The 16,333-nt window shown below is 45.8% G+C and overlaps 1 protein-coding gene across 1 annotated transcript in view; it reads right to left on the bottom strand.

Moving 5' to 3' along the window:
- Positions 1-4,703: 4,703 nt before the first annotated feature.
- Positions 4,704-16,333, bottom strand: part of SLC7A1 (solute carrier family 7 member 1) — a 45,339-nt gene continuing 33,709 nt past the window's right edge. The window contains exons 6-12 of the mRNA XM_030468946.1: positions 15,395-15,617; positions 14,416-14,555; positions 12,621-12,723; positions 10,797-11,002; positions 10,316-10,464; positions 7,020-7,128; positions 4,704-4,846 (exon numbers count right to left, since the gene is read on the bottom strand). Of these exons, the coding sequence (XP_030324806.1) occupies positions 4,833-4,846; positions 7,020-7,128; positions 10,316-10,464; positions 10,797-11,002; positions 12,621-12,723; positions 14,416-14,555; positions 15,395-15,617 (944 nt within the window). The 3' untranslated portion in view covers positions 4,704-4,832. The remainder of the gene's footprint in view (positions 4,847-7,019; positions 7,129-10,315; positions 10,465-10,796; positions 11,003-12,620; positions 12,724-14,415; positions 14,556-15,394; positions 15,618-16,333) is intronic.

The raw sequence follows: 16,333 nt of genomic DNA, 5'->3' as shown, positions 1-16,333 counted from the left end.
GAAAGAGGCACACTTGCAGAGCAGGGACTGCAGAAAAAGCCTTCATGCAAACCAGCATGCAAACCAGCACCACGACTTATCTTCTCCAGGCTGCCAGACCCATGCATTGCCCTTCATTCATTTGGACAGATGGCAGCAATGCTCACTTGTACATGGCCTTCTGGAGGGGTGGAATTTGCAAAACCTCACTGGAATTCTTCAGTATATAAAATGCAATCACTCAAGAAGCTATTTTACAAAAAAATTAACATAATACCCTATCATAATGCTTTCCACTCTCCATGTTGGTAGGAATGGAAGCAGCAGTGACAGACACCCTCTCTCTGTACACCATGAATAGGAGTTTGTATTCATCTGGGATGCACAAAGGGTGAGAGCCCATGGCAAGTGCTGCCAGCTCAGACTTCACTCTTACAAAACCCTGGCCACAAACAGCAATGTGTGGTGTCAGCACTAGCAGTGTTTTCACCAGCGTGGACCCCTATGGCACCCTCTCTCACGCTGCAAACATGCAGCACAAATGGCTCAGAACCAGCAGCACTTTTCCTGCAGCACACCCCAGCCCCTGGGATGCCCAGACAGTGCTGGGGAGTCAGGGGGGGGGGGCAGCTCCACTCCCCTGATGCTGCAGAACTGCCCAACACCCAGCACACTGCCTAAGCCAGTGGCAAACTCCACCCAGAGGGACAGGAAAAGGGTGAAACAATGTGGAAACCCAGCCAGTCATGGTTTTCAGTGACCAAAGAAAGCAAGCTGTTAGCACACGAACAAAGGTAATATTTTTTTTCACAAAAAAAGTAATTTGTGTGGGGAGATGAAGCTGCTCTGCCAGCAGTTTTCCATCAAGAAAGGTGCCTGACTACAGAAATGGATTTGCTATATAACTGCAAGCTGCAGCTTTGGGTGCTACCCACCTCTGCCCACCATGTACCAGAGTCAGTAAACTCTTGCAACAGCTTCCCTGGAGGGGTTCTCTCAAGCAAAAAGAATGGAAGCAACCAAATATGCTGAAATAAGGTCAGTCCTTTGGGCCAGAGCCTGCCCTGCTTCTCAGCACAGGATCTATTCGTGTGCTGAGCAAAGGATTGCTTCTCCTTGTGCTGAAAGAGGGGAGAGAATGGCCTGCTCAGCTTCATAGCTCTCACGGTGCCAAAACCAGCTCAGCCATAGCCCAGTCACAGCCCTAGGGATGGGATGGGTAAATGGGATGGGATGGGATGGGATGGCAGGAGGTGCTACCTGGCCCATCCACTTGTGCAGCACCGGCTGTGTTAATGCCACCATCTTTACACTGATGCTCCTCATGTGTTGTACTGCTTCCCTCTCCAGACAATTGTCAGAGGAGAATGTGAATCTTCAAGAATATATTGAGAAAGAAGTGGAGAAGAAGCTGAGCAGGATTAATGAAGAGCTCCTCTGGAAGCTGCAGGAAGGAGAGGCTGTGATCCCTGTGAAGCTTCTACCCCCACCATGCACTTCTTTGTATTGCTGCTTATCAGGGAACTCCTCTCTGGTAAAAGTCAAATCTTGTGGCAAAAATTCAGCACCTGCACATATGCCAGAACCAAGAGCTCTTATGCGTTGATGAGTATTGAATATTTGGAAAGCAGAGTGTCACAACCCACAAGGTGGGTGCAGCACCCATCACATCTCACAAAGTGAGCACGGCTCCCCAGATATGGGGGTCAAACCAAGTATCATGTCCCACAGAGTGGGTACAGCATTATGTCCCACAGAGTGGGCATAGGCAGAGTTCCTCAGAGTAGGGGTCAACCCAGGGAGATTTGGATTGGACCCCCTTGCTTTCTCCTTCAGAGAGGAGCCTAGGTGTGGCTGGGCCCAATCCTCCTTCTCTAATTAACCTCTTTTAACAACCTATTCGTTGAGATTAAGTTCAGGAAATCTCTGCATGGTACTCTAGGAGGAATATTATTACCCAGGAGGTTTGTATAAAAACATAATTTTACTTAAAAGTGAGTATGATTATAAAGCATGTCAGATTACAACTAGCAGAATTAGAAATGATGGTACTTTCAAAGCAATGTATTACAAATAACAGAACTTAAGGAAACTGTCAAAACAACAGACAACTAACAACTAACAAAACTTAACAAAGCAACAGATAATAAAACTTAACAGAGCTGGAAACCATGTTACCCTTATATGCTGAGATAAGGTTATAAACAGAGAGAAATTAGGAAGAGATAGGAAAGATATGACCACCCTTGGATCCTGTGATTATCTTGGTAGGAACTCGTGATCCTTGGATGGTGGGAGCACATCCAGCATTTCGAGTGTGCCTCTTCTATGCTGCCTGACCCCACCTTTTTGGAGACGGGGCTTTGGCATATCTTGCAGAGCCAGGTGTTCACGTGTGCCCCTCCAGATAGGATGACACAGCAATAACCCTTATTTCTGAGCATGCACCCTCTTCAGCAGCCTCACCCGGGGCACACACAAGATGTCACTCTGCCTCCACAGGGTACAGCTTGCCTGCCCCTGTCCCTTATCAAACAAGGACAGTGTCCTGTGACCTGTCAGGGTGGCCATCAAACAGAGCTCCCCTTGTAAGGCCAGTGTTCAGCTTATAGGGATGGCCACTAAAGGAGGGGCTGCTCTTGTGAGAAGAGGGCCCCATTTATCAGGGTGGAAACCCAAATGAGGGTCTCTCATTGAGAGAACAGAGTCCAGGTGGCTTATGAATGAGGCCTCCACCTGAGCGCAATATCCATTTTGTCAAGGTGGATGTTTTGAGACAAATACTCTTTTTGGGACTCTACACAGGGTAGCTAGATTTCAGCAGGCCATTTTTACTATGTTTCTCAGCTCTGGCAGAAAAGGATCTATTCTTGTGCCAAGTAAAGGTATCGCTTCTCCATTCCCACCTCTTCATACAGCACAGTGCTCTGCATCTGTACAAAATACTCTTATTAATAAAATAATGACTGAACTATTTACAAAGAACAGCTCAAATGAATGAAAGCAAATCTTCCACAACAGCAAGGTTATAGCAGCAGTTGCATGTCTTCAAAGATACATGCAGACATCAGCAGGGAGGCAGAGGAGGCAGTAAAAAAAAATAAAATCATAAAAACCCCACCCATTAAGCAAAGTCCGTGACATTAGCCTAGAGAAGGCAGTGAAATTTACCTTTCAGATTACAAAACATACAAGCAAGGGGTATATGCAGCCAGGAGGGGATAGGGCAGGAGTACACAGCTCTGTCAAACTCATCTCCTCCCCACCAGTCCACTCCCCAGGTCGAGTCCTGCAAAGGGGAGGCCAGGAGGTCCCCAGCTCCAGCTGGACAACAGAGAAGCAGGTAGACAGAGAGCCAGGGGAGTCACCCACACTCCCTGCTCAAGGCTGCAGGTTCCCTCCACTTCCTTGTTATCTGCTAAGTAGCAAAAAACAGCATGAGAGGTGGCAGCACCCACCACCAGGGAACTAGTTTGGAGCAGTCATGATGCAGGAGTGGGAGATGGGGCTAAGGATCCTCCAGTAGCAAATTTGCAGTAGGTGGCTCTGAGGCCAGTGCAGGTAATGTCACATTTAACTATCAAATCTGATGACAGAGAAAGGTTTTTCTGTGAATCTTCTCAGAGAGAAGCAACTGAAGAAAAATGACCCCATCAAGACTTTCTCTTCTTTGTGCTATTACATGCCATGAAAGTTGAAACAAAGTTAAAGAATATAAATATAACAGGTCCCTAAGCAGACAAAAAAATAAGTTAACATTTATAAAAAAAAATACAGCAAGAAATCTGCATATTTTTAAATAACTTTCTTTGGAAACACACTTCCAGTCAGAATTCACCTCCAGATAGTCATTGCTGAATGTCTTAATTGCTCAGAAGCTGTTACCCAAGGCAGGGAAAATCACCCTTAAGTTTTTGGTACAACAGGAAACTTTGCTCCCATCTCAATTTACAGTTTCTCTCTCCCCAGCACATCTTCAGTGCTTCTTGGGAAGCTGTGGAGTGTGTAGAGCTTGCCTGTGTTTAAACAAAATGGACTTCAACCTAGCTGCTTTTAATTTTTATATTCTTCTCTTCCTGTTTGAGTAAGACTTTGCATATGCACAAGGAGCAAAGGCTTGGCAAACGGTCAAGAACCAGCAACTGGTGCACTCCCTGACTTCATTTTGTTGGGGTAACTGCACTCAAAATGCACCCAGCAGGAAATGCACACGTTGCCTTCACTCCTTCCAATTCCAACTCCGGAAAGAGGAGCTTCCCAGTAGATTATAAGAAGGCCAAGATTAAAAAGAAAGATTCAAAACAAAGGCTATCAAGTCTCTCATGGAAACCTGTAAGAGACGGTCCATGGTCCAGCTGTGTGAGTTGGGAAATGATGGTCTGGTTCCCCTTTCTGCTGCATCAGATTCCTGGTAAGACTCTGGTCATGCTCTTTAGTTCTCCATCTGAACAAGGGTGACAAGATCCCATCCCTTCATCAGCAAGAACCATGCTGACAAACAGATCAAAGATTGTCTTGTATTCAGAGGCAGTAGTGTGGAGGTCACCTAGGACAGCATCCACTCACGTTGGGAGAAAGGATTTTTGCAGTATCTGTTTGGGATGCTTCATTCCTGGAAGTGTTTGAGGTCAGGCTGAAGAGGGCTTTGAGCAACCTGGTCTAGTGAAAGATGTCCCTGCCCATGGCAGGGGTGGTTGGACTAGATGTCTTCAAAGGTCCCTTCCAACACAAACCACTCCTGATTCTGTTATTTGTTTTTCAGTAAAGCTGAAGCATGAATTTAAGTCAGTGGCACTACATGGGCATGGCCAACCTTCCTGGTGCTTTAGTTAGCCTTTTTTAGAGTAGTGAACTTAGCTGGGGAACACTATTAGAAAGAATAAAAAAAAATTAGTCTTACAGCAAAACCAAGGCACTGCCAACTAAACACAGACTCTGGTCTCACTTCCATATTTCTCATCTTCCATGATTGCCAGGCTCTGGAGATATCTCCAGCTCCTCCCAAATGGAAGCTCCTCCCAAATGGAAAGCCTAGAGGTGTCTTTTGGGATGTAGGCTCTACTGGGACCACGGGGACTGAGAAGGCCTTGCATATCCCCACAGCCATCCCTTGGGCAGGGGATAGACACCACGCATTGCTCATCAGTCAAGTTCCAGCCCCTGAGGATCTTCGTGTACCTCCCCTTCCTGGGGCAGAAATGCACTTCACCTACTGAAGCCACACCAAAGCCTGATGGTCAAATCCTTTGCTGATGCTACATGGCTGGCAGACAGAACTGATACAGGGAGAAGAAAACAGGACACTGCTTGGGCTCATTTCTCTTAGCCACCCCACCACTGCAGCCACACCACTAGTGATTCCCAAGGTGAAGAGGTAGGACAGCTCTTTGGAGACACATGTTCTTATCAAGCAATTCAAGTACTTGCACTAAATATTTTTATGGCTAAACCTGGCAATCCCTCTGCTGAACAGTCAGCAGAAGTATCTGCTGGAGCTACCTGCATATGACCATTCACCTAAAAAGCAGCAACCACAAACCCTCCCAACATTTCACACCAGCAATGGGCTTTAAAGCATATGAATATATAGTTAAAAAATAGCTAAAAACTTAAGAGACCTGACACTGCAGAGAATGCAAGTCCTGCAGGTGCTTCCTTAATGGGGTGAAAGCTTGGTGAGAGCCTTGTTTTGTGATTACACATGGGGAAGAGCTGACACCGAGGGAAGGATGAATCTGGTCTCAGCCTGACAGCAGCACCGCAAAATCTGCTCCAGGTGTAATCAGATAAAGTTACCTGTGGGAAGGTAATTCCTGGGGCTACTCAGAAGAAGACCCTTGTGAGGCCTGGTTTCATAGCAGCATTTAAGGTTAATTGGCACACAGAAGCAATTTTTCTACATACTGGGGAGGAGGGGAAATTAGGAGGGAGGAAGGGAAGCGCATAGCCCCAGATTAGCTGACGGCGTTGCAGGGCGTATGTCAGAGGTGTGGCTTTTTTTTTCCTTGTGATCCCTTTCAGCTGTGCTACTGAGGAAACTGCAAGCTGCAGCAACTGGGCTGGAGAGTCTGGCATTACGCTTCCCTGTTCCTGCATCAAGGATTCACCAGCTGTCACCTGGCTCAGGATCTCCACCTCAAAGTGTCCTTTGCTGCAGCCATTCCCCAGTTGCCCGTAACCCAAACATGCAGTCATTTACAGCTGCCTGAACCAGCCTCTGTGCTTCTCTCTGCCTCTGCTGAGGCTGCATAGGTGGCTTCCACACTGTGCCATATTCCATAGGTAAAGTAGATGACAAAGCCTGTGGAAGCCAAGAGGAGAGGGCACAGTTAGCTCTGTAAGGGAACAGAAACCACTACTAACACTGACCCACACAGCTGACACCAGTGGTAACTCCAGCCCTCCCAACAGCTAGCTTCCAGTGGACAGTCACCACCTTCCTTGGAAAAAAGACATTTACACAGGCACCAGTCTTTCAAAAATTATTATCCAGGCCCCGAATGGGGGGTCAATTATAGACTGCTTTTCAGTGTGTCCATTGCAGTCCATTCAGCAGAGATCTTTCTCTCTTCATTTGTGTGCCTACAGCCTCCATCTCAGTAAAATATATCTGAAACTGATGCTGTCCTTACTTGTTTTCATCATAACAAATTTCCTAGGCATTTCAGGCAATTCAGCCTTCTCCGAGTGGCTACTGGGAGCAGCTTGGGATGCAGCTCAGCTCCCTCAGCTCCGGAAGTAAAAGCCCTACCACCTGGACTGCAGTTCAAGGCCAGCCAAGAAGAAACGTTATAAGGCTTCTTGTTGGCAACAAGACCTGTAAGATAGTTCACAGGTTGCTGTTTGTCCTCAAAAAGGCTTCATGACCCTTGAATTTAAAACGAGGATTGAGACACACTGCCTAAATAGCTTCTGTTAAGTCATTGAAGTTGCCCAAGAATGATATGAGTGCAGAATCCCTCCCTGGAATGCTACAGTAAATTTATGGTTAACAAAATAACTTTGAACATAGCATCTTTTTTTTACTCTCTCAAACTCACCTATGAGCATCCAGACTGCAAACCGTATCCACGTGCCTAGGTCTAGCTGCATCATGAGGTAAACATTCACAAAAATACTCACAACAGGAAGAAGGGGCAAAAGAGGTACCTGAAAAAAAGAAAGAGGGCAGGCATTACATCCACAAGGTAGATCAGTGGGCAGGAAAGAACACTGCATCTCTTACAGGAGGGAAACAATGGCTGTTACCAACCCTTCAGGGGCCATATCTGAGAAAAGGCAAGGTTAGACCAAAGTGAAGGACAACAATTCACTGTGGGAGATGGAGGTGAATAATGTCGTTCACCTGTTTTAAGAGTGGTTGTCCTTGTTTTGTGATCTGGAAGGAGGCAAGAGGCAAATTTTTCCAACACTTCCAAATACTTGTGGGGCAAAGGAGAAGTGAAGAGAACCAAGAACTGCATCATGGCTGGTGCTTACTGAAGAGCAGGAGAAGGTAAGGGGAATGTCAGAGGAGGAACCTGAGGAACCTCATCCAGCAAGTACCAAGGTAATTAGGCAATACAGAGTAAATTACCCCACAACAGAAGAAAACCAGAAAGTATTTTAAGAGACGAGTGCAGCTGTACCAAGAATGCCTTAATGACCTGAGACAGAAAGAATGAAACAGTAAAGCCAAAAAGCAAGAACCAGGATATAAAGAAATAGCACAGGTATGTGAAGACAGAATCAGAAAGGGCATAGAATCATCACAGAATCATAGAATTGGCTGGGTTGGAAGGGACCTCAGAGATCATCGAGTCCAACCCTTAAACCACCATTGCAGTTGCTAGACTATGGCACTCACAATAGAATGGTTTGTGAATATGGTGAAACCAAGAGGAAAGTGAACTTAACCCCTAACGAAAAAAATAGATTTACAAAAAGAAACAGGCTAAAATGGTGTAGGCATTTCTTGACTTAAGCCTCATAAAAAAAATGTAATTATGGTGAGCAGCTGTTTATATCATTAGAGAAAGAGGATGGGCACACAAACTAGGAAGCAGAAGAATATTCTTCTAAATTAGGCTTTCTCAATCCAGGAGAGACAAATGAAATTTCCCCAGGCTGGCGAGTTATGTGTCCAGAGATTGCAGAAACGATCTCTTAACTATTAATGGGCATCTCTGAGATCTCTTGGTAGAAAGGTATGGTCCCTAAAGACTGGAGAAGGAAAACAAATTACCCTTTTACAAAGAAATACAGAAAAACAGCTGGGGAACAAACCAGTCAGCCTTGGATTCTCAGAGACTTTGGAGAAAAATTACTTGAGAGTCAGGCTGTAAACGTCTAAAGGACAACAAGGAGATAAGAGCCAGCCATTACAGATTTAGCACTGACAGGGCTATTTTTAATTTTTTTTCTTGTACAGTGGTTGAGGGGTAAAAAACCATCAAGTATCCTGAGCGTAAGGCAAAGAGGTCTCAGAAACAAGTTCAAAAAATGCAGTCTAAATGACAGATACTAAGTTTTCTGCCTCTGGACATTTCTGTGACCACACTGTGGTCCACTTCTGGGACCATAACCCCGAAGTTGAGCTGAAAACTCTACCTTGGGCAATTCTGGTTGGAATAAATTATTAAAATCAGAGAATTTACTGAAAAACTGTCATCAATGAACACCGAAAATTAAAGAATAGGATTAGAATCCAAAATCAACTTAAAAGATTGGGGAAACAGCCTGAAATAATGATAATTTAATTTTTAGATTGAATTTAGACTTAGATTATCCATAATTTTTTTAGTTATTGGATATCCTAATATTCAATTTAGATTAGGATATTAGGAAATTAGGAAAAATTACTGAAAAAGTGGTCAGGCATTTGGAACTGACTGCCTAGGGAAGTGGTGTTGTAACAAGTGTAGATGTAGCACTTCAGGACATGGTTTAGTTGCCATGGTGGTGGTGGGTTGAAAGTAGGACTTGATGATTATAGAGGTCTTTTCCAACCTTAATGATTCTATGATAAAACTTGACTTGCAGGATCCTATCAGGGAAAATAAACAAACAAAAAACCTCAAAAAAAACCCAACAACAAACCACATCCCAGTGTTTGTTTAACATAGAAAGGATGGTGTGCTTGGACAGGGCAGATAGATTGCAGTGTTCCTAAAAGAGAATGGTCACCCCATAGTCTCTATGGGGATTAAGTAGGACACAAAAGTGCACTTTCTTAGAGCCTTTTAGGGAGTACCCCTTTGAGCCTCACACGCAAGCTTGCTTCTTGTGTTCTTTCTCCTTTATCCTCCATCTGATGTGGCCTTTCAAAACCATCCCTTTTTCATCTGTTCTCTGTCTCTTCTATATCCTATTAGCATCTACTTTCAAAAGCACTGCCCTGCCCTTCCCCTGTGGCCATACTTCTCTTGGACCTTCTCTTCTGCCCTCCCAGCTTCTCCAGGACTCCAGCACCATTTACTTTTCCTTCCAAGTTCTCTGTTGTAGCCTCTAATCTGACCACGTGCCTTCCCCTCCTGATTCCCTCCACCAACCTCTCAGCTAATCCCTTCAGGCCCTTTTTCTTGTGCCAAATCTGCTTCTGCCCATGGGGCATTGCTGGGCAGCAGGCTGACACAATGCTATGTCTGCCATGCTACATTTTGCAGCAAAGCACCTGCACTGACATTTGAGTTTAGACCACCAGAGGAAACAACACACAGAGGCCGAGCTCAACTCTGGTAGGCCCCTCAGTTTAGGAAGGATATCAAGGTCCTGGAGCAGGTCCAAAGGAGGGCAACTAAGCTGGTGAAGGGACTTGAGCACAGATCCTATGAAGAGAGGCTGAGGGAGCTGGGGCTGTTCAGCCTGGAAAAGAGGAGGCTCCACGGAGACCTCATCACTCTCTACAGCTCCCTGAAAGGAGGGTGTAGCCAAGTGGGGGTTGGTCTCTTTTCCCAGGCAACTCTCAGCAAGACAAGAGGACACGGTCTTAAGTTGTGCTGGGGGAGGTTGAGGTTGGATATTAGAAAGAATTTCTTTACCGAGAGAGAGATCAGACACTGGAATGGGCTGCCCGGGGAAGTAGTGGATTCTCCGTCCCTGGAGATATTTAAAAAGAGACTGGATGTGGCACTCAGTGCCATGGTCTGGTAACTGCAGTGGTAGTGGATCAAGGGTTGGACTTGATGATCTCTGAAGTCCCTTCCAACCCAGTCGATTCTATGATTCTATGACACCCTTTTATCATACCTATATTCTCTGCACATCCCTTTGGCCAAGTCTCCCCTTCTGGTACAGCCCAACATGCACTTCCTCCTCCAACCACCTATTTCCTAGCTACACCTCCCAGGACACTCACCTTAAAGGAAAGCTTGGTTTTGCTTTCAGGCTGTTTCCATATAACAAAGCTGACAATGAGAACAAGGATGGCAGCAATAATCCATAGAGTTTTTATCAGAATGCTTGGCTCAAGGGCAGTCAAGATACAGCTACCCACAATAAGGAAACCTGTGAACAGATACCAAAGCTTACAAATTAATTTTTTTTAGGTATAGGAAAAAGAAACCCCAAACAACAAGCAGACAAAGCAGAATGTGAAAGCTCAGCAAACAAAACAGTAACACATGAAAAAGCTATTGGTAAGAGATATGCCCTATGTACCCCTCCCCCATCTGCAGATTTCTTCTCAAGTCATAAATTTAATCTCTAGATCTTCAGTCATTTTGGCCATTGCAAGAGCTCATCAAAATCACAGCCAGGAGATGAGCTTTCCCTCCATGGTGAGTACAAGGACCTACGAGCAGACTCACTGTCCCAGAGTTGTGCTGCTCAGTGCTTACCAATGATGAAGGCTGAGACATTCACTACTGAGCCTGAGAATTTGGAAGGGTCTGAGTTTGGGGGACACAGTATGGCTTTGAGGGAACACTTCTCCTCTTCCTCTGGCAAAAATCCAGTCTGCGACTCACTGGTGCTCACAGACTCATTGTTATCCTCTGTTGTCCTAGCCATCTGATATGCCAAATTAGGCTGCTCTGGCTGATACCTAGGAAAAGAGAAATTAAATAAAGAGCATATTATTTGGCACAGGTTACCTTTTGTTTAAAGGCCACACAGACAGCCACAGCTCTGCCCCAGATAACTATAGCACCAGACCAGGCCCACATAATGTCAATACCCTTCTGCTTCAGGGGTAAACTTGAGGAAAAAGGTTGTCATGTTGTAAGCAAACATGGTCAGCTATTATCACCTACAGCTTGGTTGTAATGTCAGAGTTTTAAAGGGGACTGCTGGAAAAGGAAGGAGGAGACAGATGGTCACAGCTGGACTGTTGGGGTTATCTGTGGAAGTTCAGCTCTCGAGTTTTGGCATGGAGGTGGCTGAGCTAACAGCTCAGCAGATACCTCACCCCAGCAGCTGCTGGTCACACCCCACAGCAGCATTGCTGGTGTTCTGTCCTCCTCCATCCCAGTCTCTTCTACCAGCTTGTCTGCTGCCACATAGGGACGGAAGGAAGAGGGGAACAAAGAATGGTAATTTTTTGTGACACATGAGGATAGCATCTCATTCAACAGAGTCCTGATGAACAACCACAGGAAACAATCCATGAAGAAAAAAGCCACTCTTCTGGCTCCTGTGGGGATCTGTTTGCAACGAGGGTGTTTGTGAAACACCACAAATTGAGAAATGCAGTGAAATCCTTGGGTCTGGTCACAGCAGGGTATTAGTTGCAGGACTTATAGCTTTAGAAAATATTTAGCTGCTACTTCATTAAGAAGCCAAAAGGGCAAACAAATCAGCTGCCTGGGCCATGCAATGAGACAGCCTCTGGCAGCCTGTGTGGGGAAAATGCTGCATGATAGGTACAGCAGCCTGCAAAAATAAAGAAGTCATTTCCAGCTCTAAGAAGAAGGGGCTGGGACATCAGAGGAAAAATAAAAAGGACAAGAAAAATAAACCAGGATTTTAAAGGGTGGACAGCACAAACACAAAGTGACAGCATTCACGGGCAGTGCTGGCCTTTCACCTGCTGCAAGACAGTTCTTAGTTCAATGCATTTGCTGTGAGCTTGTAAAAAGCCTCCATCTGACTCTGAGTAAGTCACTGAATACAAAAAAGTATTTTTTAGTAACATGACTTTCAAAGTACAGTTCTCATGGGTTAAGTGCTGTTGTCTATGAGGTGCCAAGCAATGAACGTACCCTATTTCCAGCTAAGGTTAGGGAAGCCATGGAAGCTCAGCACTTCTAGAAGACGCAGGCTAAGGCACTGATCCTGCAGACACATGCTCAGCTTTTTTGCTGCTGCTAGACTTCATCCTGAATCCCCTTCCAAACATAAGATGATCTGAAACTGTATCCCTGGTAGGAACAAATGATGACAATGCAGGCATCCCTCCCTCATCTCTACCCATTGGCACATCTCCCAGGGCATTCAAGGTTGACTGCAGGAGGAGTGGCATGGACCAAGGGTTAACCAAGTTCATAGGACCCCCTTGCAGATCCAACTAGCACAATCCTCCATGAGCTTAAAGAAACAAATTCCTCACATGCCCATAGCTGGAGATGTTCATGGTTTTACTTGGTCTATGGAAACTACAAAGACATCAGATCACTGTGTGATTTGTCTTTGTGGTACAAGAGAGGCAGTTACTACATCCATACCTCAGTACCAACACGCAGGCTGCCACCAAGGAGTAAGCCAGGAGGGTCCCGATGGACATGAGATCCACAAGATCTTTCAAGTCGAAGAGAAAGGCCATAACAGCTGTAAAAGGAGAAAAACGTGAGAGAGGGAAGAAAAATCAGTGATGTGGCAGGATATGTACATCTCAGGAGCATAAATGACAATGCAACTCACATGTGACTGATGCTCAGAACTCAGCAGGGGAGCTTGAGCTGTCCTGAGACGAGGAGAGGCACGACTTGGAGCATGAATACCTCAAACCTTGTAGGCTGTCCCAGCACAGCCTCACTAGCTGGAACCAGAGGAACATTTACGATAGTAAATGCCAGCCTGTTGTCTCAACTACCAGCAGTGAGCAGGTGTCTAAGGCACATCCTCAATACTGGAGCCCTCCATACCACCCATAGCACCTTTAAGACCACAATTATCTCCCAGAAGTAGCTTGAAGCAGCAGAGGATGGGCAGCACCTCACTCCTCTATCTCAGCTTAGCTGTGGTTAAACCAGGCTTGTGCACACAAGGGGACCAAGCATCAAGGAGGCCATCTTGAGGTAGCATGTCTCTTCATGGGGGTTTCCAGAAAAAGCATAGCCTGACAGCCCTTGGGAATTGCCCTGCTTACACACCAGGCAACCTCTGGAAGGTTGCCTCTGGAACCTGTAAAGGACTTTGTATAAAGGTCTTCAGAAGGAGAACTAAGTAAGCAGAGGACAGGTGCCACAGTCAGACATGCAGGTGATGCTACTGTATATGAGAGAGTACAGGGACCTTAGAGCTAAGCTTGGCCCAGCATGTATGTCCTCAAAACACCACCTGGAGCTCAACAACCAACCCAACCCCCAAGCTCAGCTGTCAAGTGCTGTCCCTGCAGCTTCCTCTGTGCTGTGGTCCCAGGTGCTACAGACCACTCTGAGGAGACCTGAAGGGACTGCAAAGCATGTCTTTTTTTACTTTACCTGTCTCTTTTTTTCCCTCTCAGTCTGGACCCAATGACTCCAATCAGAAGAGGAAGGTGTGAGAAAAGCAGCTGTGAGGACACTCTGCAAGTCCCAGCACCAGTAGCTGTGCCCTTTCCTAGGAGCTCAGAGCCCATGGCAGCAGTCTGGCAGCACCTCCCCACCAAAGGAGTTGCCATTCTCATACCAACAGCTCAACCTGCATTTGAAGCAGAAGGTAAAGAAGCAGCAGCAAGGCTCTCCTCTTTGCTAGGCATCAGGAGGAAGGGAGTGGCAGCAAGAAGGGGATAAGCTGCTTGCCATCTGGGAGGTTTAATTCCCATATTCCTGGGGGCTGGCAGAGGGAAAGAGACAACAGCATGGCTGCCAGCTATGACTGATTAACAAACCCTGGTGCCACAGGGCCATCTGCCTGTCTCTGGATGCTCCGGAGTCTTCTGCTGAGCTGCTACCCACAGGTGGTGTGATGTCTTCAGGCCAACAGTCAGGAGGATGCTGGGGCACCACTGGCTGCTGCCTTGCAGGGGGTTAATTATTTTTAAAGCCAGCAGAGCACCCATGGAGCAGATGAAGGCAATTCTTGGCATGAGACAGGATGGCAGCAATGAGCTCTGAGAAAGAGGGACAGATACACAGCGAGCTCCTCATGCTCACCCAGCCTCTCCAGGGCATGTCCTAGAAACCCAGGCCACTCTCTGGGATATTATGCTGTGCAATACATCCAATTAGTAAGTGAGACAGAGTCAGGTGGACTCATCTGCCCCTATGGTGAGCTTCTATCTCCTTTTCACACATTCATTCAAGTCTTTGATCTTACCTGCAACGGCCCCTGATGTCACTGTTGCAATTATTGGAGTTTTTCTCTTCTCATTGACTTTAGCCAAAAATTTAAAGAGAAGTCCATCTTCTGCCATAGCATAAATTATCCGAGGCATCGGAAACATGGAGCCAAGGAGACTAAGGACATAGAAGGGGAAATAATCTACTTATATCACCTCCTGCTGAGCACAGGCATAAAAATGAAAGCAAGTTTATGGCACTACAAACATAGAACAGGTGGCTTTCATTCACTTCAGCTTCTCCTTCAAGGGCTCCCTCTGCACACCCATTGTTACTGATAGCTGGCAACTGAGGTGAAAGCTCTAAGATTTTGGATAACTAAACTTAGCCATGAGGCACAAAAAACAGCCAGACTTTCATGTAGCGAAAGAGCTGTAACTTCTGCGAGCCTCTATGAGATGCTCACCTAATTGGATATGTGTAAGGTGATCTGAAACAACAAGTCTACAGAGAACAGGAGAAGATGACATATTCTACCTCCATCCTGCCTATCCAATCCAGATGACTGTCCTGCAGGCAACCTGTAGACAGATGGCCCTGAATATGAAAAGCCCCATATGCTCCATAAGAAGCATCTTGCACTATCTGACTCTAGTCTGCTCTCCACCCAGCAGGCCAGGATGTCTTGTGGGAAAACCATGCTTGCATGGCAGAGCTGCCTCCATGATTTAGTCACTCAACCTAAATTTATATTGCAGAAATGCACCTGCTGGGCCTACTGCTAAGATGGGAGTTTCTGAAGTGATACTGGTCATGTGCATCTCTGAAATGTATCACTGGGGGAAATCTTGGTTCTTTTGAGGTAAGTAAGTCTGAATTTCAGACCTAAGCCTGGTCTTGCCTTTCTTGACTCAGGAAACACTGTGAAAGCAAAGCCCTGACATGCACCATTTTTTAAAGGAGTTGGAGATCCCTCTTTGCCTTGAGAGATGCACAAAGGAAGAGCAGTGTCTCACCTTGTAGAAAGTGCACACAAGGATCCAACAGCCACTGCGTAATTGGCTCCATCCCAACCCACATACTTAAAGGCATTGGGTAAAGGGCTATTGGTATCCAGCTGGTAGTAAGGCATCATGAGTGTCAGGGCAGCTGACACTCCAAAATAAGCCACGAAGCAGATGAGGAGAGATGCCACGATGCCAATAGGAATGGCCTTCTGAGGGTTTTTTACCTCCTCACCTAGAAGAAAGAAATTGAAATATCAGCTAAACGATGAGCAGAAACTTTATTCCAACCCAGCCTATGCTGCCTGGGGCTTTCAAAGGCTTCATGGGCAGTGAGGTGCTGTTAGACCATGATGCTGCTGATGGCCTGCCCTATTCACTTTGGCATACTACAGCGTGTCTCCTCCAGTCCTTCCTTCTGAAAAACAATTGTGGGGACCTTGCAAACTCAGGCACAGACAGTCTGGATTAAAAATAGTCCTTTCTCAAAAAAGACAATGTCTATCTCCAGTTCCTCCTGGTATCACAAAACTACAGAATGTTAGGGGTTGGAAAGGACCTCAAGATATCATTGAGTCCAACCCTGCATGGATGATGCAACCCCCAGAAATGTTCAGTGATCACAAATGATGGGACAAGACATTGTTGTGCAGTTGCACGCCAAATCCATGGGTGCCCATTTCACATAGTATCTCCACCAGACCTGCTACCTAACAAACACAGCACCATAGGTGCCCAGTTTCAACAAAAGGCAGGCTTCGCAGAGCACCTGGAAATCATATGGAACTTTGAAAACCACTCTTAAAAAAAGGATTCTCTCTAGATTTTATGAAACATTTTTGATAAGCAAGTTAGTATGAATGTGCAGGAAAAAAGAGATTTCTCAAACTTCAGGCACTGATAAATTAAGAAACAGCTTCCCTGTGGTACAGATCTACCCTTCTCTGAAAA

This window comes from Calypte anna, chromosome 1 (assembly GCF_003957555.1).
Source record: "Calypte anna isolate BGI_N300 chromosome 1, bCalAnn1_v1.p, whole genome shotgun sequence".
Taxonomy (NCBI): domain Eukaryota; kingdom Metazoa; phylum Chordata; class Aves; order Apodiformes; family Trochilidae; genus Calypte; species Calypte anna.
This window is presented reverse-complemented; position numbering and strand designations above follow the sequence as displayed.